Genomic DNA, 27326 nt, shown 5'->3' with positions numbered 1-27326 from the left:
CATCAAAGGTCAGCTCTCCCCCAATTTGTGCTCTTTAATGAAGTCATTGGCTGCCTCTGGGGTTTCAAAATAATTCTCCCAGGCTTCGAAAGTCACCCACAGTTTTGCCGGGTGGAGCACTCTAAACCTCATCTGCCGTCGATAAAGCATCATGTTGAATCCAGCATGCCTTTTTGCCAGTTCCACTCCAATGTCCTGGTATATTTGGGCAATTTTCCCCTCCTATTCACAGTTCCATTTCTTACTGGCCCACTGCAGGATCTTCTCCTCCACAAACATGTGGCTTCTTACGATCACTGCCCATGGTGGCTCCCCCACTCTTGGCCTCTGCCTGAGAGACCTGTGCGCTCTATCCACCTCAGGGGTCTTGCTCATGCCCCCTTGTTATTGACCTGTTAACTAAAGGGAACAGCTGCTTCCTATCCACCCTGTCCGTACCCCTCATAATTTTATACATCTCGATCAGGTCCCCCCTCAGCTTTTCTACTCACTTCGTAGCTCAAATGCTCCATCCCAAGCAACATCCTGGTGAATTCCCCCTCCAGTGCAATTACATCCCTCCTATAGTGAGGCGGCCAGAACTACACACAACGCTTCAGCTGTGGCCTAAGAAAAATTTTGTTCAGCTCCAACATAACCTCCCTGCTCTTATAATCTATGCCACGACCGATAAAGGCAAGTATCCCGTATGCTGCCGTAACTACCCTATTAACCTGTCCTGTCGCCTTCAGGAATCTGTGCACCAGCACCCCGAGATCCCTCTGTTCCTCAATTTCCTAGTTTCCTGCCATTCATTTGAGTACTTCTTTGTCTTGTTACTTCTTCCAAAGTGCATCACCTTGCACTTTTCAACGTTACATTCCATCTGCCTCTGATCTGCCCATCTGATCAAACCGTCTCTCTTCTTGCAACCAAAGACCTTTTCACTCTTCAGACTTTTCAGTCTTCATGTCATCCGCAAGCTTATCACCTACCGGCATTCTCATCTATATTGTTTTTATATATCACTAACAATAAAGGATCTATCACTGATCCCTGTGGTATGCCACTGTACACCAGCCTCCTGTCACACAAACAGCTTTCTACCACTATCCTCTGTCTCCTACCACTAAGCCAGTTTTGGATCCAACTTGCCAAGTTACCCTCGATCCCATGTGCTCTTCCTCCTTTATCAGTCTCATCCAGCATTGGATGAAGTTCTTCCATTTCGATTTTGAGAAGGACCTCACCACAAACTCAGTTCGCCAGCCCGTGGTTTCATTTGTCTTCCATTGTCTAAAGCAGAGCCAGTCTGTTTACTGTTACTGGAGATGCATGAAGGGGTTTGTTGATTTGATTGGGTTGGGGAATCTAGGCTTGCCAGATGTTAATGATATTGGGCTCGGTTTGAGTAGTATATGGCTGGCAATTTGAAATGTAATACCATTGTGGTGTTTTGATAGCATAGGTTTTCCTTCACAATAAATTCATGCTCAAATATACTCAGGTTGGTAGGGTTGGCAAATTCAATTGGTAGGAATGGTAGAAATCGGTAGGAATGCCTACCCTGAAGAAGTACAGCTCTTCTCCGACAGGATTTCCGTAAGTCTCTCCCTCACTATCCTACTTCACTGCTTTCCATTTCTCTCTTAGTTTTGGACAAGGTATTTACCAAGACTCGCTTCCACAGCCATATTTCCTTCCTCAGTGACTGTCTTCGTCTTCGACTTACCCCACGGGGATTTCAACTTAAATTCCACTCTGCATGTGACCTCCAGGACTACAGGCACCTCCAGGATATACAACATTCTTCCAACTGCTGCTCTCGCCGCATCCTGAAAGCCACACTCAGTGCCATGCGGCGCCACATGAAGACACTCGACATCTCTCTCCAGCAGCACCGTCTTACTCTCTCTCAAAGCTGTCCCTGTCCCCAGTTTCATTTCATCCTTCACATCATTCAATGTCTTAACAAGAATCTTTTCCTGTTTCTTACAGATAGTAAGGAACGCAAGCTTCAACACCTCATCAACACCGCTGCCCATCCCAGGCCCTCCACCAGTCCCAATCCCTCGTACTCCATTTCTCCCAGTATCAACACCACTGCCCATCCCAGGCCCCCCACAAGTCCCAATCCCTTGTATCCTATTTCTCCCAGTATCAACACCGCTGCCCATCCCAGGCCCTCCACCAGTTCCAATCCCTCATACCCCATTTCTCCCAACCCCAGCCCTTGCCGCGTGTTCACCATACCCTCTGACCTTCCCCTCTCTGAGGCTGAGCGTGCTGTTCTCAGCAAAGGACTCAGTTTTGTACCCTTACGTCCCCACCTCACTGAATTCCGGGCTCGACATGATGTTGAACTCTTCTTTCGTCGCCTTCATCTCCGTGCCCACTTCTTTGGGCAAGAATCCTCCCCCCGTTCCACTGATCCTTTCATGTGCCTCCAACATGCTGCTTCCAAGTGGACCCCCCCCGCCGGGACAATTACCTGCCCTTGATCTTTTCATTGAGAACTGTCGACGGGACATTGGCCGTCTTAATTTTTCTGCCCCCCTCACCTATTCCAACCTCTCTCCTTCTGAACTTTCTGCTCTTCACTCTGTCAGGTCTAACCCCGACTTTGTCATCAAAGCTGCCGACAAAGGGGGTGCTGTTGTCGTCTGGAGCACTGACCTCTACCTCGCAGAGGCTGAGCGCCAACTCTCCGATACTTCCTCTTACCTCCCCCTGGACCATGACCAGACCACTGAACATCAAACCATTATCTCCAACACCGTTAGTGACCTTATTTCCTCCGGATGCCTTCCCTCTACGGCTTCCAACCTCATAGTCCCCCAACCCCGGACAGCCTGCTTTTACCTACTTCCCAAAATCCACAAAAAAGACTGTCCCGGCAGGCCCATTGTGGCAGCATGCTCCTGCCCCGCCGAACCTATTTCCTCTTATCTTGACTCCATCCTCACTCCTTTGGCCCATTCCCTCCCCACCTACATCCGGGATTCCTCTGATGCACTGCGTCATATTGACAGCTTCCTATTCGCGGGCCCTAACCGCATTCTATTCACCATGGATGTGCAATCCCTCTACACCTCCATCCCGTACCAAGATGGCCTGAGAGATCTTCGCTTCTTTCTCGAATAGAGACCTGGACAATTCCCATCCACCACCACTCTCCTCCGCCTTGCTGAACTCGTTCTATCTTTCAACAACTTCTCCTTTAACTCATCTCACTTTCTCCAAATCAAATGTGTAGCAATGGGTACCCGCATGGGTCCTAGCTACACTTACCTTTTTATGGGGTATATGGAACATTCCTTGTTCCAGGCCTATCCGGGCCCCCTGCCACAACTCCTTTACCGATACATTGATGACTATTTTGGTGCCGTGTCATGCTCACGCCCGGACCTGGAAATATTCATCAACTTCGCTTCCAGTTTCCACCCCTCCATCACTTTCACCTGGTCCATCTCAGACTTCCCTTCCCTTTCTTGATCTGTCGGTCTCCATTTCCGGCAATAGACTATCCACTAATATCCACTACAAGCCCACTGACTCCCACAGCTATCTGACTACAGCTCTTCACACCCTACACCCTGTAAGGACTCCATCCCTTTCTCTCAACTACTTCGCCTCCGTCGCATTTGTTCCGACGGTGCCACTTTCCAAAATGGTGCTTCGAAAATGTGTTCCTTCTTCCTCGACTGTGATTTCCCACCTACAGTTTGGACAGGGCCCTCAATAGTGTGCAGTCCATCTCCCGCGCCACTACCCTTGCCCCCTCCACTCCCTCCCAGACCAAGGATAGAGTTCCCCTCGTTCTCACATTTCACCCCACCAGCCTCCGTATGCAAAGCATAATCCTCCACCATTTTCGCCAACTCTAGCGTGATATCACCACCAAACACATTTTCTCTTCACTCCCTCTATCAGCATTCCGCAGAGACCGTTCCCTCCGAGACAATCTAGTCCACTCCTCCACCATACCCACTACCTCTCCCATCACCCATGGCACCTTCCCATGCAATCGCAGAAGGTGTAACATCTGCCCCTTTACCTCTTCCATGCTTAACGTCCCAGGCCCAAAACACTCATTCCAGGTTAAGCAACGTTTCACTTGCATCTCTTCCAATTTGGTCCACTGCATTCGCTGCTCCCATTGTGGTCTCCTCTATATCGGAGAGACCAAACGCAGACTGGGTGATCGCTTTGCTGAGCAATCTTCGGTCTGTGCGCATTCAGGATCCTGACCTTCCCGTTGCTTGCCATTTTAACAAAAGACCCTGCTCCCAGGCCCACATGTCTGTTCTTGGCCTGCAGCAATGTTCCAGTGAAGCGCAACGCAAACTGGAGGAACAACATCTCATCTTCCGGTTAGGCACGTTACAGCCTTCCGGTCTCAACATCGAATTCAGCAACTTCAGATGATCAGCCCCACCTCGACCCAATTGTCTTCATTTCATTTTAACTGTCTTTTACCGTTTCTTTCTTTCTTAATATACTTTTAATTCCCGCCCCCCAATCTTATCCAACTTTCCTGCACCTTTTTCCTCTTTGCTGTCCCCTTCCCCTCCCCCCATACCTGCAGTCTATCCTCTGATGTTAGTTTCCCTGCAGTTTGACCTTTCACATCTTTTGTCCTCTCTGGGGACTGCCATTAAAACTCTTTCCCCTTGGTATCTGTGGCCATTAGCACCCGGTTTCCCTGGGTTTCTGTGGCTATGACTCATCTTTCATTCCTACTCCACAGTATAAATATTTCCAACTTTCTCTGTCTGTTAGCTTTGACAAAGAGTCATCGGACTCGAAACGTTAGCTCTTTTCTCTCCCTACAGATGTTGCCAGACTTGCTGAGATTTTTCAGCATTTTCCATTTTGTTTCAGATTCCAGCATCCGCAGTAATTTGCTTTTCTTCACTTGGTATTCAGGTGGCAGGAACCTCCCGCTTTACATATCACTCATACCTGACTCTACTGTGCTTGTTCTGCATTTTTATGTATGAAGGTTGAAGTTGGGGTATCTGTTTCTGTGCAATTCCACATTTCACTGACATGAGTGTCCAGCTCCGGGCTCCAAGCCGTGAGACGGAGGATGAAAATCTGGGAAGGAGTGTTATAATATTTTCGCTGAAAAAAAATCAAATGCAGCTTCTTAACATTTTAGTTTGTTTACTGGGCGAAGGTTTTGGGCACGGACTTTCGGGTTCATCCAGTATCAGTCACATATCAATTTGACATGGGTTTAGCTTCCGGTTTCACATCTGTTGAATGACTGGACTGTCCCAGGTTACCACTGTGTCTTTACCTTCTCGCTCCAACTGCTGGAGTATTTATCACTATCTTTAATCGGCCAAGTACTTGCTTTGGCTACAGGAACAGCACTAATCTATGTCCTTTGCTAAACAAGGGAAGCTTCATGTTTCTCATCGCATTGCCCCAGGCAGCTATTTGCCAATGACAGTTCGACTCTTCTGCCTCTGAGAAGGAGGAGATGGGTGACGGATCTACTATTTTTTCTTTTTCTTTTTTTATAAATTTAGAGTGCCCAATTCATTTTTTCCAATTAAGGGGCAATTTAGCGTGGCCAATCCACCTACCCTGCACATCTTTTGTGTTGTGAGGGTGAAACCCACGCAAACACGGGGAGACTGTGCAAACTCCACACGGACAGTGACCCAGAGCCGAGATCAAACCTGGGACTTCAGCACCGTGAGACAACAGTGCTAACCACTGCGCCACCTTGCTGGATCTGCTATTTTCGAAGCTCAGACTTGATAAATTCCATCGTGTTCTGTAAGCTGTCATGTTCCAATTTCCATGACTCGAGTCGTTGAGGAGAAATCAGAATTGAGAAAGGAGCTTTATTCCCATGGGGTATTTAAAATTTGCCTGGCTTGCCACCAGATATCCTGAGTAATTCATAGATAAACATACCACCAAGATTGACTTGGCTGGTTTTCAGGTAGGAATTAGATGCAAGCTAATTCTGACAGCACAGAACTATAGGTTAAACTGCTGATGCTGGGGGAAGTAACCTTTGAGTGTTGTAAACATAGGAGCCTATATGACTATCCAGGATGCTGCTGTGTCCATTTCTCTCAAGTTTCCAGACTTTCAGAAGAGACTGATAGGAGATAGTAGCTCATTTGACGATCAGGTATTTTAAAAAGCATTAAATAAGTTCACGAGCCATTCCAAATATGCCCTGAAGAGGGCAGTTTTGGAAAGCTCTGAGGTCAATGAAGTTTGCATCAGCAAACCAGCAATCAATTTTAAAAAAATTAAGGAATGTTCAAACCAGCCATCTAGAATGGCCAATATGGTTATTATTATAATGTTTATTGTCACAAGTAGGCATACATTAACACTGCAATGAAGTTACTGAAAATCCCCTAGTCGCTACACTCCGGCGCCTGTTTGGGTACACAGAGGGAGAATTCAGAAGGCCGAAGTAAAGGCGGCAGTCAAAGTGGCAGAGGCGCTTGCCACCATGCAGGTGGCCCTCGACAGTATGGGAAAGTGATTGGAGGCCCGGGGAGCACAATAAAGGAGTTGGAATAATCCTCGATGGACCAGAGCGACCGAATCGGCCCCTGCAGGCCAAAATGAAGAGGCTGGTTGCGACCCAGGGGAGCCTGATAGGGAAGGTGGAGGACCAAGAAAATCGGTAGAGTCGACAGAACCTCAGAATAGTGGGCCTGTCAGAAGGAATGAAGAGCAGGGATCCCACCGATTAAGTGGGTAACATATTGGTGCGAGACAGCTTCCCCAAGCCGTCGGAGAGCGACACGGCTGAAACCCAAGGCAGGGGAGCAGCGAAGAGCGGTCATTGCCAAACTGCGCAAATACCAGGACCGGGAAAGAATCCTTCGCTGGGCCAGACAAATGAAGGCTTGCAGCTGGAAGGGACACAAAATCAGAGTCTGTCAGGACATTGGGGCAGACCTGGCAAAGCGCAGGGCGGAATTTAATAAGGCAAAATTGGCCCTGTACAACTTGGAATGCTGTACACAGCCAGGCTCCGGGTTACATAGCAGAGCAAGGAACATTATTTCAATGCAGAAGCGGACTAGTACAAAAGAACAGTCTAGACCAACCACAAAGGAGATGGGGATAACAATGGCACGGAGGAGACAGAGAAAAACTAATGGACAATTTTGAGCGGGGTTTCATCGCCTCGATATGAATAGGGAAACCAGTTCGTAGAAAGGAGGGGGTGAGTGCTACAGAGCGCAGGAGGGGGTGAAGAGGAGATTGAGGGATACCACACTGGAGGGAAAGCAAGCGCCAGGAGGTATGAGAGTGAGCCGGGGGCGCACAGCGGAGGGAGACATGGGGGGAGGGTATGGCGGGTCACTGAACAAAGGGAAAACTGGAGTGCAGGGGCTCACCCACATGGTGTTCACATACTTGGCAGCCATGTTGGGTGGCCCTTGGACAAAAGGAAACCCTGGAGCACAGAGGCCCAGGCTCAGTGAGTATGGTGACCCTGACCATTTTGGATGTTCACCATCCAAACAAAGGAAAACCCCAAGTGCAAGGGTGCATTCACAAGGTACGTATAGTTATCACGCAGAAGAGTGGGGGGTACAACCCCCCCAAAAAAAAAATCAGGATAGTCACCTGAAACGTCAGGGGACTTAACGGCCCGGTGAGTCTTCACCCACCTAAAAGGGAAAAGGAGTGATTGTGGGTAAGAAAGGGGATGGGTGGGACAGACGTACCATTTATGTTATGGGACGAGAGCTAGGGCAGTGGCCATACTGATAAATAAGAGGACGGTGTTTACTGCGACAAAGATGGTTATGGACCAAGGGAGACGATCTGTCACGGTCAGAGGTGTCCTAGACGGGGTACTAGTGGTCCTGGTGATCGTGTACGCTCCCAACTGGGACAACACAGAATTTGTAAAGAAGACCATGGCGGAAATCCCAGTCATAGATGCGCATCGACTGATCATGGGGGATGAGGGGGTGGACTTTAACTGTGTACAGGATCCATTGGCGGACAGGTCAAATCTCAGAACGGGGAAAACACAGGCATGGCTAGAGAACTGAAGAAGAGAAAAGAACCCAAGGGTTCCCCAAAAAGTCCTACAGAGAAGAGAAAAATGGGGTCCTGGCCTTCCTAAACATACAGTTCTACCGCTGGGCAACCATGCGCAAAGAGTGAGGGGGTGGGTAAAAGAACTAGACATGGAATGAGTGAGGATGGAGGAGAGCTCGGTACAGGGACGACCCTGTGGGCCCTCGCCACGGCAGCGCTCCCATTCCCGCCAGCAAGACACTCAGCAAGCCCAGTGGAGGTAGCCACCCTCCAAACCTGGCCCCAGATGAGGCAGCACTTCAGCTTGACCGAAATGTTCACCATAGCCCCCATCTGCAGCAACTACAAGTTCGCGCCAGCCATGCTCGACACCACCTTTAGGAGTGGGGAGGGGGGCATTGGCTGTTAGGGATTTTGAGAACAGGCAAACCATCTTCGAGGAACTGACAGAGAGACTGCATCGACCGAAAGGGAACGAACTCCGACACCTACAACTGAAGAGCTTTCTCCTCAAGGAGGCGACCGCATACCCACAGACCCTGAAAGACGCAATGCTAGAGGAATTACTGGACACGGGTATTCTGGGAAGGGGGAACTGTGGGGATCTGTGCGGGGACAGCTATTAAAAAGGGCTCCCCACTGAGCGAAACACGGAAAAATGGAAGGAATAATTAGGAATGGAAAGAGTGTGGGGACTTTGGAGCGAAGCACTGAGCAGGGCCTTTACCTGCGCAAGGCTAAACCTCATGCAACTGAAAGTGGTGCACAGAGCACATTTGCCAAAACCTGTATGAGCAGGTTCTTCCGGAGGTGGAGGCCTGGCCTACCACATCCACATGTTCCAGACTTGTCAGTTCTGGACAGCCTTCTTCGAGGCAATGTGCAAGGTTGTGGGGGTGAGGGAGGAGCCCAAGAGTGGCAGTCTTCGGTGTATCGGACCAGCCAGAACTATTCATGGGGAAGGGGGCCGATGCCCTTGCCTGAGCTTGTCTAATCGCCTGCCAATGGTTCTTGCTTGGCTGGCGATCAGCACCATCCACAGCTGCAGACTGGCTTGCAGACCTGTCAGAATTTCTTCACATGGAGAAGATCAATTTCTCTATCCGAGGATCAGAGGGGCCTTCCACAAATCAAGGAGGCCTTTCACCAACTTGTTCCAAGACCTCTTCGAAGTCAACAGCCAATAGAGCGGGGGAGGGGGGGCACACCGGAACCAACGAGACAGCGGGGAACAGACTTGGAGGGAGGGGCGAGGCAGGGAGAGAGGAGGGGGTGGCTGGAGAACGGCCAGAATGGATAATAGGGGCCTAGAGCAAGGCCACAAAGAACAGAACCCCCAAAGAAAAGGGATGCGGGGAGGGGGATTTGCAATCGGCGAAGGGAAGGGGAGGGCGGCACGGAAGCAGTGGTTGCCACTGTTGCTTAACAGCGCCAGGGACTCGAGTTCAAATTCTGACTTGGATCACTGTCCGTGTGGAGTCTGCAAAATCTCCCCGTGACTGTGCGGGTTTCCTCCGGGTGCTCCGGTTTCCTCCCACAAGTTCCAAAAGACTTGCTTGTTAGGTGAATTGGGCATTCTGAATTCTCCCTCTGTACCCCAACAGGCGCTGTAGTGTGGCGACTAGGAGATTTTCACAGTAACTTCATTGCAGTGTTAATGTATGCGTACTTGCGACACTAAAAAAAGATTAAAAACTAAAGAACCCCATATATGTAAATAGATGATAATCGCCTATTGCATGATATGAGACTTAAGAAAACATCTCAAAGCAAGGCGGGGGGAGGGGGGGGGGGGGGGTTGGCGGGCAAGGGGGATGGGGAGGGTTGGCCCGTTATCAATGGAAATTTCATGTATATTGTACCTGATGTACATACTGTGTACAGTGTATAAAATGAAAGAAACACAATAAAAACATCTTTTTTTAAATTGAAGGAAATAAGCACCACCGTTGTACCGATACCTCGAAGAACGGGTTGATCCAGATGTTCTCCAAAAAGGGAAAACATCTATTAATTCCTATCATGTGGTACTTGTGATCAATCAACAATTCCCTGATATGCCCAATACAGGTTTATTCAAAGAAACCTCATTATTGGTGGAAAAAGGTAGACAGATTTGTCACCAAATGAAATATAATACAAACTCACATTATCTCATTATGCCACTCGGTTTCAAAGAACAAAGAAAAGTACAGCACAGGAACAGGCCTTTCGGCCCTCCAAGCCTGTGCCGACTATGCTGCCCATCTAAACTAAAATCTTCTACACTTCAAAGAACATATTACTATCTGCTCTAGAAGTAATTTGTATGACTTTGAAAGCTGTATTTCCTTCCTCATTAATCTTGTTTCCTAAGAAAGAGTTTCCACCAAAGAACATTCATGGCCCTTCAGTAGTGGTTTTAAGGTGTCCATCCACCACCACCATTGGTATTAGTGGTCATTGCCTTTGGTGTATGGACAAATCGTTTGGATTGTCTGGGTAGGAGGTTATGGAATTCCTTATGCAGTACCTACCATTTGTACAGATGCTTTTCGTGTGACTTGCTATAAACTGCTTTAAAAGGTTGAGTTATTTGTTTGACCCCCGCCCCCCCCCCCCCAGACACGAGAAAAAAACAAGCGTTAACACTTTGTGGAATATTCAAACTATACCTTTAATATGGAAATAATTTGTTCCATGTCCATTATATCCAGATGATCATGGGTGACAGCTTGAGCTTCAATTCTTCAGTTTTTGATATTTTGCATTCACCTGTGCACAGTAAGGCATTGACTAATTTCGTCACTGAGTAATGCTCAACAAATTACAGGGCATTGTTGTACAATGAGCTCTTGTTATTAGTCGAGCTATGGAACATCGGTTCAAAATATTTTGTGATTACGGATCTATTAGCTATGAGGTATTGAAATATTACCTCACAATTGTCCAGCCCACTGTAATACCTCTGTATTTTATAAAAATGGCATAGCAAATCGTTAACTGATTTCTAGTAAAAAGCAGATGTTTATGTTTTGATTACTTGCAAATGAACTTGTTTCTTTGTTTGCAAAGAGGTCACCAATAGAAGTCCATATCTGAGCAGTGGGTGTCATTCAAAATTGAAACAAAGCCATCATGCTCCCATACAGGTAAAGGATGGGATTGAAAAGTCCAGAAAACCCTGGATGTCAATCGGAATACAGGATTGGATAAGAAAAAAGAAAAAGGCTTATGGCATATACAGAGGGCTCAAATCAGTGGTTACCTGATAGGAGTATAGAAAGTGCAGGGGATACTTGAAAAAGAAATCCAGCAAGGGCATGAAAAAACACTGGCGAGCAAAATAGAGGAAAATCCCATGGTGTTTTATAAGTATGTTAAGTGCAAGAGGATAACCAGGGAGAGTAATGGGACCAAAGTGGCGACCTATCTGTGGAGCTAAAAGATGCAAGTGTGGTACAAAATGAGTATTTTGCTTCTGTGTTGACGATGGAGAAGCCCGATGTAGGTCTAGAAAGCAGGGATGGGCCCAGATGAGATTTATCCCAGGCTTTTGTGTGAAGGAATAGAGGAGAGTGCAGGAGGACTGGAGGTCAGCTAAGAGCAAAGAGGGAAGGACCAGATAATGACTGATCAACACCCCCCCCCCCCCCCCCCCCCCCCCACCACGCACACACCACTCATTCCCATTGATCATTAATGTGCCCTAAAAACAGCAAGGGACCTAGCACCGATCCCTGCCATACACCAGTACCAGTAAGTCTACCATCAGTGGTAAGTAAATTGTTGGAAAAAATTCTGAGGGACAGAATTAATTTCCACTTGGAGAGGCAAGGATTAATCAATAAGAGTCAGTATGGCTTTGTCAAGGGGAAATCATGTGTCTAACACTTTTTCGAGGAGGTGACTAGGTCTGTATATGAAAGCAGTGCAGTTGATGTTGTTTACATGGACTTCAGTAAGACTTTTGACGAAGTTCTGCATGGGAGACTAATAAAGAAGGTAAGGGATCCAGGGAACTTTTGTAAATTGCATACAAAATTGGCTCAGTGGCAGGGAGCCGAGGTTTTTGGTTGAAGGTTCTTTTTGTGACTGGAAGCCTCTGTCCAGTGGTGGGTCCCTTGCTGTTTGTAATGTACATTAATGATCTAGATGGGAATGTGAGGGGTGTGATCAGTTAGTTCGCAGATGACACAAAAATTGGTGGTGTGGTAAATAGCGAGGAGGAAAGCCTCAGATTACATGACATTAGAAATGCGCTGGTCAGATGGGCAAAACAGTGGCAAATAGAATTTAATCCAGAAAACTATGAGGGGATGCATTTTGGGAGCACTAACAAGCCAAAGGGCGGGATTCTCCGACCCCCTGCTGGGCGTCAATCCTGCCCCCGCCATGTCCCGAATTCTCCGGCACCGGAGATTCGGCTGGGGCGGGAATCGCTCCGTGCCGGTCGGCGGCCCCACCCTCCGGCGATTCTCCGGCCCGCGATGGGCCGAAGTCCCGCCGCTGTGAAGCCTCTCCCACCGGCGTGGATCAAACCACCTACCTTACCGGCGGGAGCAGGCGGCGCGGGCGGGCTCCGGGGTCCTAGGGAGCGATCTGGCCCCGGGGGGTGCCGCCACGGTGGCCTGGCCTGCGATCGGGGCCCACCGATCGGCGGGCGAGCCTGTTCCATGGGGGCACTCTTTTCCTTCTGCCTTCGCCATAGTCTTCACCATGGCAGAGGCGGAAGTGACCCCCTCCCCTGCGCATGCACGGGGATGACGTCAGCAACCGCTGTGCTCCGGCACATGCACGGACTTCCGCTGGCCGGCAAAGTCCCTTTGGCCCCGGCTGGTGTGGCGCCAAAGGCCGTCCACGCCAGCCGGCGGAGCGCCAACCACTCCGGCGCGGGCCTAGCCCCTCAATGTTAAGTCTTGACCCCTAAAGGTGCGGAGACTTCCTTAGGCGGCCCGACGCCGGAGTGGTTCACGCCACTCCATCACGCCGGGAACCCCCGCCCCGCCAGGTAGGGGAGAATCCTGGCCAAGGAAATACACAATAAACGATAGGAACTATAGAGGACATGGGGAACTTGGGGGACATTTCCAAAGGTCCCTAAAGGCTGCAGGAGAGAGGGGTATGGTGGTTAAAAAGGTATATCAGATCTATAGAATCCCTACAGTGCAGGAGGAGGATATTCGGCCCATTGTGTCTGCACCGACTCTCCGAAAGAGCACTCTGCCTAGGCACACAACCCCATCCTATCATCGTAACCCCGCGTGTTGATCCTGGCCAGTCCACCTAACCTGCATATCTTTAGACTGTAGGAGGAAACCAGAGCACCCGGAAGAAACCCATGCAGACCCGGGAAGAACCTGAAAACTCCACACAATCACCCAAGGCCAGAGTAGAACCTCGGCCACTGGTGCTGTGAGACAGCAGTGCTAACCATAGTGCCACTGTATTTTTGTTAGCCGAGGCAGAAAATATAAGAGCAGAAAGATTATGATGGAGGTGTATAAAAGATCATTAGGCCACAGCTAGAGTACTGTGTGCAGTACTGGTCACCACATTATTGGAAGGACGTGCTTGCACTCGAGAGACTGGCTAGGCTAGGGTTGTTCTCCTTTGGCCAGAGAAGTCTGAGGGGGGACCTGATGGATACAAAATTATGCAGGGCATAGATGGAGTAGATAGGTTGAGGGGCCAGTAACGAGGATAGATGGCAAGAAACCTTCCCCTTAGTGTAAGCAGGGCATAAATTTAAGGTAAGGGGTAGGAGATTTCGAGGGAATTTAAGGAAAAATCTTTTCACCCAGAGGATGATAGGAATGTAGAACTCACTGCTCGAAAGGTGGTGGAGGGGGGAAACCCTCACAGCATTTAAGAAGTATGGAGATGAATACTTGAAACTACGTAGCACACAAGGCTACGGACCAAGTGCTGGAAAATGGTATCAGAACAGATAAGTGCCTGATGGCTGACACAGACATGATGGGCCTCTTTCTATGCTGTAAGACTCTGACTATGATTCTCAAAGCATATAGACAGCTTTGCAAGAGATTGTATAGCTGCTGCAGTGGTTTTTTTGCTTGTATTTGCTCACGGGTATATGAAAAATAAATAGGGAAATTAAAAGACAATATATCAGATAAAAATAGAATGTTATGGAAATGAGGGGTTTGGCTTCGCCCGGAGTTAGCTGGACGGTGCAGTTCTTACAGTTGGTTTCAATTTGGGCAGTCTGAGGACAGGTTGGAGCTGGTGCTGAAGTGCAGAGGTTCTGTCAGAAATTATGCTGAGCAGCTTTGCTCTTCCCGATGTTTATTTGAAGAAGTGGTGGTTCAAGCCTTGATGTTGGTCCGTACGGCAAATGTGAAGTTGAGCGGTGACAGCTAAGGCTTTCATTGACGTGCATGCAGAAACAGAGCCCATATTTATGGATGATGTCACCAAGAAAAAGCTTTTATAGGAAACAGGAAAGAGCCACGGATGGGACATGCTGGAGTTGATGGTGCAGCCACGGAAAGTGTACCCATTATATTGGGATGTACCTGTTGCCATCCTCCTGAGATATTTCTGTTGCCGTTACAATACAGAGTGGGGCTGGTTTGTTTAGTTGTCTTTGGGCAGAGCATTCATGGAATTCTGGATAAACTCAGCAGGTCTGGAAGTATCTGTGGAGACAGAAACCGAGTTAACGTTTTGAGTCCATATGACTTTTCCTCAAAACTCGTATTAATGGGATGGAACAGTACAAAATCTGGAACCTTCAATACCATTCTTACATGTTTTCAAATTAGTTATGCAACACATGTTCTCAATATTTACCATGAAGGTGGGGCTTTTAGTGTAACTTGATATTTCTAAATATGTTTTGTGGTGCTTGACTTCTGTGCTTATTGTATTATATGGTATCTTCGATTTTGACATGTAGCTTACTTGCCTACTTTTAGATATGTGTTTAGTTATCAGCATAGTGCCTTTCGTAGTTCAATGGTAGCATTCTTATCTTTAAGTCAAAAAGTTGTGCTTTAGTATCGCACACCAGAGAGTGGAGCAGGCTGTCATTCCAGTAAAGTAGAGAGGAATGTTAAAAAGAATTCCTGTCTGATTTCAAGTGGGTGTAAAGACTCCATGGCAGTGTTTGGGGATGGGGGGAGGGGGGGGGGATTCCTTCTTGATTGCCTGGTTAATATTCATCATGCCAGCAACACCTGATTTGATTTTTTTGGTTATTATTGCATTGATATTTGTGGGATCTTGCAGTATGAAAGTTGGCTACGGTTTTTCACACAGTACAACAGTGACTGGACGTCTGAAAGATGCAATGCAAATAAAAGTTTTTTTTTCAAAACTGCAGATCAAAACTCTGTTTGAAAGTCTTGAATACTTTCCTTCCTGGAAAGGAACAAACAGGGTTGTTAGAACCATAGAAAAATTACAGCACAAAGTAGTTCATTCGGCCCATCTGGTTCATGCCCACCCCATAATACCCAGGTGCTCTTTCTAATCCCACCTTCCTAAACATGGTCCTTAGCCCTGTGCTTGTAGCACTTAAGATGCAGATCCAGGTACTTTCTAAAAGAATTTAGGTCTCTGCCTACACCACCAACTCAAGCAGTGCATCCCAGACACCCTCTACCCTGTGTGTAAAAAGATTCTTCCACATGTCCCCTCTTCACCTTCTGCCACTTATCTTGAATCTGTGTTTTAGAATTCTCCACCAAGAGAAACAATTTTAACCTGTTCACACTATCACTTCCCCTCATGATTTTGTACACCTCAGGCAAGTCACCCCTCAGCCTCATTTGTTCCAAGGAAAATAACCCCAACTTTCCAATCTCTCCTCGTAGTTACACTTTTCTAGACCTGGCAACATTCTTGTAGAACTCCACTGCACTCTCACCAGAGAAGTTACATCCTTCCTGTAATGTGACCAGAACTTGACACAATACTACAGTTGTGGCCTCACCAATGTTTTATACAATTCCAACATTGTATCCTTACTTTTATATTCTATACCGCCTGAATTCCATATGCTTTCCTTACAACCTTGTTGTTGTGAACTGCTGCCTTAAGGGATCTGTGTACACCAAGATCTCTTGCTTTATCTACCCCTCTTCACACGTTCCCATTTATTGTGTATTCCCTATAACTGTTTGACCTCCCTAAATGCATGACCTCACATTTCTCTGTTAAAATCCATCTGCTAATGTCGCTGATATGGAGTATTTGTTTTTAATTTCTATCTATTTTATCAGTTAATACAGCTGATGGATTATCAGCAATCAATGTTTACTTCTCTCAAAACAGGGACTGTGAAATGAATTAATGTATGTTTGTGCCACAACTAACTGCAGATGCATCCTCTCACTGATGTTTTATTACTTTTTGCCCCCAGATAGTGTGCATAACAGTATGAATGTAGCCTTTTATTTCTGGTGTGCAAAATTTTCATTTTATGAAAGTATATGGCATTTTGTTAAAGGCTTTAGTAGGATAACTTGTGCTTTGCTTAATATCTATTACAAAAAAAAAGCACGGGAATTATGTTGCCTATCTGAATGCCAATGATGCTTAAATTTGTACCCTATACATTGAAGCATTTAACTTGAACTATATGCATATACAAGTATAGTGACAATTATTGAGGGTATTTAATGAAATCCTGAAGTAAGGCCACAATAAGCTGATTAAAACAGAAAATGCTGGAAATACCTAACATGCCTGGTCGCATCTGTGCAGATATAAGCAGTAAATGTTTCAAGTCTGACCTTTCCTTTTTGCTTTTGTTGCAGTAAGTAAGTCTGTCTGATGAGCATAAGAAATGTTAAGGATGAGCAAAGGATGTTTGGATTAGAGGAACTCACAATCTGTAGTACCCTAACTCGTAATAACAGTGCTGATATTTTTGCTTCTAAGTATGCAGCCTGTCAGATTGCTCTAAACATTTATCACTCTTTTGAGTCGAGGTATTTTGTAATATCTGCTTTAAATTAATGTGCTCTGATCCTCTTTGTCTGGATTAATTTGAAGCAATATTCATAATATTCATCATACTTGCTTTAAATTCCCATATGTTGTAGAGCAGTCTTAAAGCTTAGTTTAAGCACTGTTGCAATTGTTAGGTAGTAATACCATTTTGGAGGGTGCCAGATGGCTGGGGTATCAACAGCCAGTAATTAATTGTAAATGAGTAACTGCCAATAATAAACTTAGGGGTGTGAATTAAAACAGCAGTGCTCTATAAGCATTGCTGGATCTCTCAAATTGCACAACAGCTATTAAACAAGTCAGATTGATCGTTATGGTTTTATCAGTACTGTTTTTCAAGCCGAGTGCAGCTCCATTCGTACTAGAAAGACAATACAACATTCTAATCCTCATCTTCAATGTAGTAATAAGTAAATAATGCATTATTTCACGTATGAATGGACAAAAATCGAATGAAATCAAATGATTAATACAATAACAAGCTCCCTTTTTCCCATCTGGCAAGTGGTCAGTTGATTTGCTAAGTGAAAAATGCACATATGACTTGAAAGAATAACTTGTTGGAATTTTAATGTCGCGAAGAAGAATAATGAAATAACTAATACCGTTGGTCAATATCTTGCTTTATGTTCATGTTTGTTCATTGTTAATCTAAGCATATAGTTAAAGACTTGATTATTTAAAACAAATCCATTAAAAAGAGGTGGATTTTGAATGAGGATATCAAAGTTTTACACAATCGCACAAATAAGCACAGTTTTTGATATTTCGAATATTATCTTCTCAAATTTAATTGGGAAGATGCTAGATCCATATGCAACATTCTCTGGTTGCATTGCTGTTGTATGCAGTAGCAAGCAGGTGGTGTTGGGTCTTCAGGCACTTAAATTATACACCCCCATCCGGGCAAATGTATAGTGTGACTTGAAAGGCTGTAACAGTTTTTTGTATAGTCTTTGTTGTAATACATAGTTTAGCCTCAAGATTTCATTTTGTTGAAATTTCTGAAACAAAATTAAGCCTGGTGATTATAGTCGGGTTAGTTTTTTTCTTTGAACATCATGCAATGAACTAATGAAACTGAACATTTTAATATTTTTGAAGATATAGTTACTAACTAACAAATTGCAAGCTTTTTTTGAATTTTTTTTGAATAATTTAGAAAAGAAAAATAAATTATATTAAGTGCAAGTAGAATGGAGTCTTTTCTCTCAGGTAGAATCATAGAATCAAAGTGGGTGGAGGAAAGCAGGAGCTGCTTCTCTTGGCTAACTATCCTTCTTCCTCTTAAGACAGCAATTCATAGTTGGTAACAGATTCTTGAGTTGTAACATCCCTTGTATCTCCAGGCAAGTAGGCATGGTAGACATGTAAACCTGTGCAGTAATTAAGTACAATAATAGATGGGATGTGTTTACAATTCTCTTTATTGCATCGCACAGAATGCGTTGCCATCTCTTTACTTTTTAAAAACTAGGCAAGCTGTCTTACCATTTAAAGCAGCTGCTGGTCTCTGTATCGCAAAGCAAATTCAGTTTTGTACTGTTGACCTCCTTCTAGCCCTGAGGCAGTAGTAGATAGTATCACAGTAATTCAGTCCTGTGACACATGAAGTTTTGCAATCCATCTGTTTGTATGAATATGACCCTTTAGTTGAGTGTGGATATTATCCACTGTCATTCAAATCTAAGTGGTGGAAAGTGAGTTTTTTTAAAAAAAGGTATTTTTTCAGCTGCAGGGAAATTGTGATGGGGTGTACTGATTGCAGCTGGCAGCAGCCATCAGGATTGGTGTGGAACTGGGAGGAATAGTCCTGCTCTTCAGACTTCATATGAAAATTGGTTAAATATTCTTTCTTACCCTTTGGACAGAGCCTATTTGCAAGGCCACATTTGCAGCACTGAAACTTTAGTGGAACAAGTCCATTCCCTGCTTCACTTAGGGTGGCTCAATTTTCAATAGGCTTCCTAAAATAGATACAAGGTCCTTCATTAACATATAAAAGAAACTTCATGTCTGTTTGAGGCAGCCTGAAAAGCAGGCCAGTCCAATATTTGGATCCCTTTCAGGCATTCTTGGGACGCAGATGTTGGTGCTTGAAATTGGCTTTTGTTATGCCCATTTTACAGTGATGACAGAATGAAGCAAAGTCCAATTTCTATTTTTTTTAAAGTTTAAAAGAATATCTTTGTCTGCAAGTTTATCTTAATGAAGAAAACTGAGAATATTAACTGACTTGGTGCAGATGACACCACGGAAGCTTAGAGCCACCCATGATTTAGTAAAAAGTTGTAATGTCCAAGAGGCTTGTAGGGTTGGAGGAGGTTACAGAAATGGCCAGGCCAAGACCACGATTGGAGCTGAGAGCAAAGATGAGAATTATAAAGGCATTAAAAGACAGAAAATTGAAATGGAGGGACAAGAACAACTTCTAGTTATTTAGTGCCATAAACTGAGTTTTGTGCTTAAACTTTGAGGATGGAAGGATGACCAGGAGTGCATTGGCATCATTGAGTCCAGAGGTGACAAAGGCATGTCAGGAGCAAAGAGGGTTTGGTTGGGGGGGCAGGGGAAAAAGCGAAAAGAAGCACAGTAGTTGATGATATGTATTTGGAAATATGCTCTTTATGATAGAGAATACAGAGTTGGAAATTCAACTCAAGGTTGAGCCGGACACTGAGGTTGCACACCATCTGGTTCAGCCTGAGATGTTGGTCAAGGAGGGTTGGAGTTAATGGCGGGAGCCAAAGGAATTTGCTCCTGTGTTACTAATGTTTAATTGACAAAACATTACTGCTCATCCAAGACTGGACGTCAAACAGATAGAGTCTTAAAGTACAGAGGCATAGAGGAGGTTAAGAAATGTTCCTGAGCAGAAAAACATGTTTACAATATCTGCTGTTGTGCGCATTAGGAAAAGGTGTTAGGTTCTTAAGAGCTGAACAAGAATGGGATTAAGGGAGCAGGAAGGTAGGCCTCAGGGTTGATATGAGTCTGCCAACAAATTAACACTAGTGTTCTGAAGTTTGCTTGATTCTAGATTTTGATGATATACTATATATAAAATGCTACATTTAATGGACAACAGTAGCATTTGAGCCATAAATTGACCAGTTAATTAAATTGAGTTTTTAAGCTTAGTCTGCCATGATGTTGAAAAATATGTATCTATATATTTTGAACTTTACTTTCCTTAATTGGAAATTCAACTGATAATTGCTTGAATTAAAATGTGTTTTGATAGTTTCAGCATCTACATTATCCATTTCATAGATTGGTTTCCTATTTGCCAAATCCAAGGTTATGGCAGATATTAGGATGAAGCACAATTACAACGATCTTCCGTACAGAATAGTTTTAAGTGACTTTTATTTTTTTTAAATCATCCCGGTTTTTATCGGTAAGGTGATTAAGTGCAAAATGGTTGATCGTTTTGTTCTAAACAGAAGTGAGTGCAGTCATTGTGTGGATTTTTGTCAGTACCATTATGAAAACCCACAGACAACACGAGATGATAAGCTCTTCAACTTCTGTCGAAATTACAGGCACAATGGTACATGGAACAGTGTGTTTAATAATAAATTTGTGGTGAGTCAGAACACAACGGGGCTTTGTCCCACACTTCCCCTGGAACCTTCCAGGGCCTTTTGCCTTAATTACCCAACTTGTCCCTTTTGTTTTGTACTTCCCTTCCCCCTGGTGGAGGAGCTTCAACTGCATCCACCCACTCAGTTATGGCCCCTGCAAATGCTCACAACATTATAATTTCAGTGGGTCTATTTTTTTTTAGAAATACATACACACGATATCGCGGTTGTTAATTACACAAACAGCTGTGTTTTTTCTACTTCATTGACTCTTTTCACCTAAACGAAATAAAAGGCGGACTAATAAAATACTGGAAATTAACAGTGAGAAGAAAATCATTTTACAGATTTTGTTCATCAGTCAGTCATCCAGGAATGAAGGGATTGTTGCAGTAACAAAGTGCACTCACCAACTGTTTTTGCTACCACCATATGTTTTCACTACTGCTTGCATTTCAGCAAGCACTGTGTACAAAGCATTCAATTAAAGTGATTCATTTACCAGGTAGCGAGCAGCCTGCTGCAGTTCATATTTACTGAACTGTGCTTTAAAAGGGAAGGAAAACATGCCAGTATTTGAATTAGATGATTTTTATGATACTGCTGATAAAGGGCAGATGTTCTCATCTTGCAGTTTTCACATACAAATTGGGGCTTTCAGATGAGTTTGAAGTTTAACAGGTTAGACTACCCACGATAATTGTGGAATATCTGTTTGCTAAGGCTATAGTATATATCCTTTTTGTGAATGCTCTTCCTGCCTTGATATTTTTAGCACATTAAATATTAGTTGCACTTTCTCTTCATATTTTTTCTAACTGATCTTTGGTAACTGCTTTCTGTAATTTGTCAGTAGAATTTTACATTATTTCTGAGACTAACCCAAAGCTTTTGAAATTTGTCAGTTAGATTCCCAGCATGCTTTACTGTTCTATGTTAAAACTAGTAATCTTCAAACTGTATGAAGGGAGTGAAGATTATGTTCATTTGAACATGATGAACGACTGTATGTCTCGGCACCATTTGGCCCTGCTTACAAAATAATATCTATATATTGATGTCGTAGTGTTTATAATTGATGAGTTATCCGCCAACCTTATCTGGTCTGGCTACATGTGACTCCAAATACACAGTAATGTGTTTGATTCAACTGCCCTCTGAAATGGCCAAGCAATTCACTCAGTTCAAGAGCGATTAGGGACGGGCAATAAATACTTGCCCAGCCAACGCCCACATCCTATGAATGAAATTTCAAAAATAAATAAATGCGCTACTTTGTGTGAGAATGGGGTTAAAATCAATCGTGTGCAATCTCTCTGTTTTGGAGGCCTTTGAAAACTGATTTGTTGAGGTAATAAACATGCCTGCAGTTCCTTCAACAATAACGTTTGCTCTAGCACCTTTAACAGAGTAAAATATCTTAAGATATTTCACAGGAGTTGTAATCGGACAAACGTTGCCAATGGGCTGAAGGAAGAGACATTAGCTTGACCAAAGAGGTATGTTTTAAATAGCCTATTAAAATAGCAGAGAGGCAAAGAGGTTTTGGAAAGGAACTCCGGAACCTAAGGTCTAGATGGCGGAATGTATGGTTGCCAGAGGGGGACAAAGAAATTGGGGAATACATGATGGATTGGAGCTCCGGACAGATTTTGATGGTTAGTAAATCTGGTGCTGGTTAGAGAGATGGAGAGTGGCAAGGCCATGAGGGGACTTGAACACAAGTTTAAGAATTTTAAGATCCACTGTGTGGATTGGAAACCAGTGTAAGCTGGTGAGCATTGGTGAATGAACAAGGCTTGGCATGAGTTAGGGGTCAAGGAGCAGTGTTTTGAATTATCTTGTGTTTATGGAGGGTGGAAAATGGGTGTCCACTCAGAGCATTGGAACAGTTGAGTCTGGGGCTGGCAAACAGTATGGATGAGGTTTTTATCAGCAGATGTACTGAGGCAGAGATGTGGATGAGCTACGGTGGTGGAGCTAGGTGGTCTTTGTGATGAAGAGCAGATGGGGGTTGGCGCTCAGCCTCGGGTCCAATAGGACTCAAGGTTATAAAAAATGTTGGTTAAGTGTAAAGTAGTCAAGGAAATTGTCTTGAGTATTTCTACTGACAGAATGCAACAGCTGGGATCCCTTCCATTGCAGCAGATCTTTAATTAGTACGGTACTGAGGGGAAAGAGGCCTAAATAGTATTGCTTTTTTGTCAGTAAGCACTGACCGAGTCTGTCACATAGATGATTGGCATTATACATCAGGGAAGCTCATTTTGAATAATAGAAGCAGAAGACGTATGGGAGATTAAACCAAACCTAACTAAACACAATGTTCACTAAATTACAATAAACAGATGGTTAGACTCTACAGAAGACTATCTCAAGACTTTTTTAGCAATTGAATGGAGCTTTTACATAAGAATCTGTTTGGCTTTCTAAATTTATATGTGAGATAACGTCTCATCTAGTTATAAAATGATCACCAACTATGTATATGATGGAAATATTTTATAAAATAAGCTTGAAATATAAGCTGCTATACATACTTCTTAGTAATGAATCAGTCGTACTTCATGTATCAGTGCTAGTTTCTTTTCAATGAAAAAACTCAGTGAGCGGCGATTTCTGATTTTTATTATATCTTTGCATAACTGCTGAATGTAAGAAGGCAGCGCTTCATACTTAGATTCTCATACACGTTCACTGAGTGTTTCGTTGTTTTTAACTGGTACTGATGGAAAAAGCAGCTCTTCAAAAATAAATTGAATTTGGTAGAGTACAGTAAAAATACACTTGTCTAAGCCAAATCATATGGTAACTTGCTGTAATGTCGTGGGTGGGGCATTAACAGTACAAGATCACAGCTTTCAAAGTGTTTCATGCCAAGCTCCTACTTTTTTGCAAAATTAACAATTTAATATAAGACACCTTGTTTTATCTTTATTCTTTGTATAGTTCTTAAAGATATATTGTAAAAAAATCTTATTTTTAAAACCAGTGTTTTGTATATTGAGTTGTGTCTAATCTCCGTAGTGATGCTGATTATTTTGCGTGTGTATATATGTATATAATAATATAAATAATATATATATATATATATGCACACACACTTGGAGTTGTAAATTAATTTAGAAATATAGCAATTTTCGTAAAACTAACCTGCTTATACTGTATATTAGGAAATACACTTATTGTCACTTTATAGGACTTGGTTTCTGATATCCATTTTTAAAAAGCAGCATATGTCAACAGAAATGAATTCCCATCTGTTCCTATGTTGTTTAAAGCCAGCATCCAACAACAGGACAATACATAGCTGTGTTTGTAATTACAGGTGTGAGGTAAAAATGACAAATTAATCAGCCTCATTATTATACAGGTAGATCTTTTGTTCTGCCCTACAGTCAGCATTTGTTTTGCACATGTTTTATTGATATAATCCATCTGCTGCCTGAGAGAATGTTTAGTTTTGAAATCTAAAATTCAAGCTGGTTTAAAAATTAACTGTCAGAAGATATCAAATGCCAAATGTCACAAGGAATGCAAATCAGCACCTAATGATCTTTGTAACTGTTAACTGAAATCAAGAATAGAGACTTTTGGAATTAATTTTGATTACTGCATTTTTCGATATTATAGTTTTACTGAATTCTTACAAATTTGTCATATTTGACCAGCCTTTTGGCACATTTTTTTCTGTTTAAAATGGTGGATCTCCGAAAAGTAAAAATCTGTATAATTGCAAATGTTTGTGAACTGTTGAACAGAAAAAGATTCATCACCAGTAGTTAGTTATTATTTTTTATTCGGTTATGACACCACAGTGTATTGCTGTGTTCCATGATTCCTTTTAAATTAGAATACACCTGACTTAATTGGTCATCGGTCTGTTTTACTAATAATCCTATTTCCTCCTTTGACTAAAACTAGGATGTGCTGAACATGCTTACTAAGCATTGTTCACCTCGCTTCTTCTTACTTGGTTTACCTGGTTTCACCATGATGGTTGGAGATTTCATTACAGTTGCGACTCAAGTCCTCAACTCAGACATGCTGGATGTGAGTATGACCATGCTCTCCACGGGGACTGAATAGCAGTTAGTAAGGTTTGGATTTCTCCACTCAAACAGGTGTTTGCTCATTAGTGCAACGTGAGACAGATTGCTCAGAGCAGATACCATGGCAGCAAATGTGTGAATTGGAGGGTGACAGTGCACGAGCATAAAGGTGTTTCATCAAAAGGCTAGAATAAAACCATATATACTCAGTGGATCAGCTACCCTTGCAGAAAAAACTTGTGATTTTTAATTGTTAGTAGTTGTAGATTTCTAAATATGATTGTGCTGAAGCCCAAATATTTATTATTTAGAATTTGTAGAATCATAGAATATTTACAGCACAGAGTGAGGCCATTTAACCTGCTATCTCCATGCTGTCTGTCTGTCAGAATGCTTTAGCTAGTCACACTTGCCCATCTATTCCCCCATAGCCCTGCAATTTTCTTCTCGTTGGATAATTCCCCCATAGCCCTGCAATTTTCTTCTCGTTGGATAATTTGATATTGATTTGAAAGCCATTATTGAATCTTCCTCCACCAAAACTATTGGGCAGTACGTTCCGGATCCCAATAGTTCCTCACGTTGGGTTTGGTTCTTTTGCCATTCATCTTAAATCTGTGTTCTCTGACCTTTCTGTCAGTGGTCCAGACTGCTCATGGGTTTTAACACCTCCATCAAATTTCCTCTCAGCCTTCTTCTAGAGGGAGAATAGCCCCAGCTTCTCCAAAGTATCCTGTTAGCTCCCTTGAACCATTCTTGTAAATCTTTTGCTAACCTTTTCTGATCCTTCCACATGCTGTCTAATGTATTGCGGCTAGAATTGAATTTTTTTATTGTTGCTTCTTGCTTTTGTAACACATGCCTCTATTTATTAAACTGAGTATCACATAGGCCTTATTGACCACTTTCTCAGCCTTCCCCACCACTTTCACCGATGTATGCATATATATATACCCCAGACCCCTCAGCATCTGCAACCTCTTCAAAATCGTTTCCTTTATTTTGTATTGCCTCCGCTCATTCTTCCTACCAAAATGTAGCCCTTCACACTCCTATGCATTGAATTTTATCTACCATGTGTCTGTCTGCTCTACCAGTCAGTCTATGTCCTCTTGAAGTCTATAATCTATCCTTCTCACAGTCTCACTGCTTCCAGGTTTTGTGCCGCCACCAATTTGAAATTGTGCCCTTTGTAACCTAGGTCATTAATATAGATGTAGAAATGATGATCCTCATATCAATCCCTGGGGAACCCCACTATGCCATCAGACTAAAAAAAACATTCATTGTCTCCTATCATTCAGCCAAATTGGTATGCATACTATTTTTCCCGTTTTATTCCACAAGCTTTCGATTGATAACAAGTCTGTTGTCCATAAAACATTGTTTGGCATCGACTGGAGTAGTCTGGCACCGCACTTTAAGATGGCTGTGAAGTCATTTGTGAGTTGGGACTGTTTCCTTTGGAGAAGAGAAAGTTCAGGGAAGATTTGCTAGAGGTATTCAAAATCATGAGGGAGGGGCCTGGACAAAGTAAATAGAGAGAGATTGTTCCTATTGGTGAAAGGATCAAGAAGCACAGGGCACAGATTTAGATGTTTTTGGCAAAAGAAGCAATGGAAAGTCTTTTTCACACAGCAAATGGTTAGGACTTGGAATGTGCTGCCTGAGTGTGTGACGGAGACAGATGCAATTGAGACATCCAAGAGGGAATTGGATTATTTGAAAAGGATGAATTTGAGATATGGGGCAATGGTGGGGGTGTTTCTGTAGGTGAATTGCTCCTTCAAACAGCCAGCATAAGCATGATAGACTGAAAGGCCTTGTGCACTGTCACCATTCTACAATTCTGTGTAACACTTTATCAGGTGTCTTTTGGAAGTGCACCATATCAGTCGTATATACCTAAGCAACTCTTTCTGTTGCCTCAACTAAAATCTCTATATCAAGATGCAATTTGCCTTCAACACATTCATGCTGAATTTCCTTAATTAATTTACATTAGTCCAAGTATCGTCTAATTTTTAAAAATTTATATTTTTATTGGCATTTTGCATTTAAAATACAGAAAGTTGCAGAAGAAAATACAGGAACGTCAATAGTTATAATGAACACAATAGTAAAGACAGCACATGGGCCCCGAGCTGTCACCGTGTCTGTGACAGGGGTCCTAGTTCTATCCTAGATTATTTACATTAGTATTCGATTATATTAGACAATTTTTGGAGCGTTCTTACTGGGACTCTTACCGCTTAGTGGCAAGAGTTGCAGCCAGCTTTGCCCACATATTTACATTAATTACCAAGATCCTAGGCAGCATGGTGGTGCAGTGGTTAGCATTACTGCCTCACGGCGCCAAGGTCCCAGGTTTGATCCCGGCTCTGGGTCACTGTCCGTGTGGAGTTTGCACATTCTCCCCGTATTTGTGTGGGTTTCACTCCCACAGTCAAAGATGTGCAGGATAGGTAGATTGGCCTCGTTAAATTGCCCCTTAATTGGAAAAAATTGATTGAGTACTCTAAATATATATATTTTTTAACTACTAGGACCCTTCACCTTGTTGTAAGATTATCTTCGTTTTGATGCTGGTGAGGTTGGGGGTTGGGGGAAAGAGTCCTGTTTCTCTCTCTCTCTCTCTCACTCTCTCTCTCCCCCCCTCCCCCCCCCCTTCCCCTCCCTCCATTTCTATGGGGAAGGACAG

The 27326-nt window shown here is 43.6% G+C and overlaps 1 protein-coding gene across 1 annotated transcript in view; it reads left to right on the top strand.

Moving 5' to 3' along the window:
• The window catches only part of ralgapa2 (Ral GTPase activating protein catalytic subunit alpha 2), a 730448-nt gene that overhangs the window by 290353 nt on the left and 412769 nt on the right, over positions 1–27326 (top strand). The window contains 1 exon segment of the mRNA XM_038805980.1: positions 24498–24626. Coding sequence (XP_038661908.1) covers positions 24498–24626 — 129 coding nt within the window.

This window comes from Scyliorhinus canicula, chromosome 1 (assembly GCF_902713615.1).
Source record: "Scyliorhinus canicula chromosome 1, sScyCan1.1, whole genome shotgun sequence".
Taxonomy (NCBI): Eukaryota; Metazoa; Chordata; class Chondrichthyes; order Carcharhiniformes; family Scyliorhinidae; genus Scyliorhinus; species Scyliorhinus canicula.
Note: the sequence above shows the minus strand (reverse complement) of the source record. Positions and strands in the feature narration are given on the sequence as shown.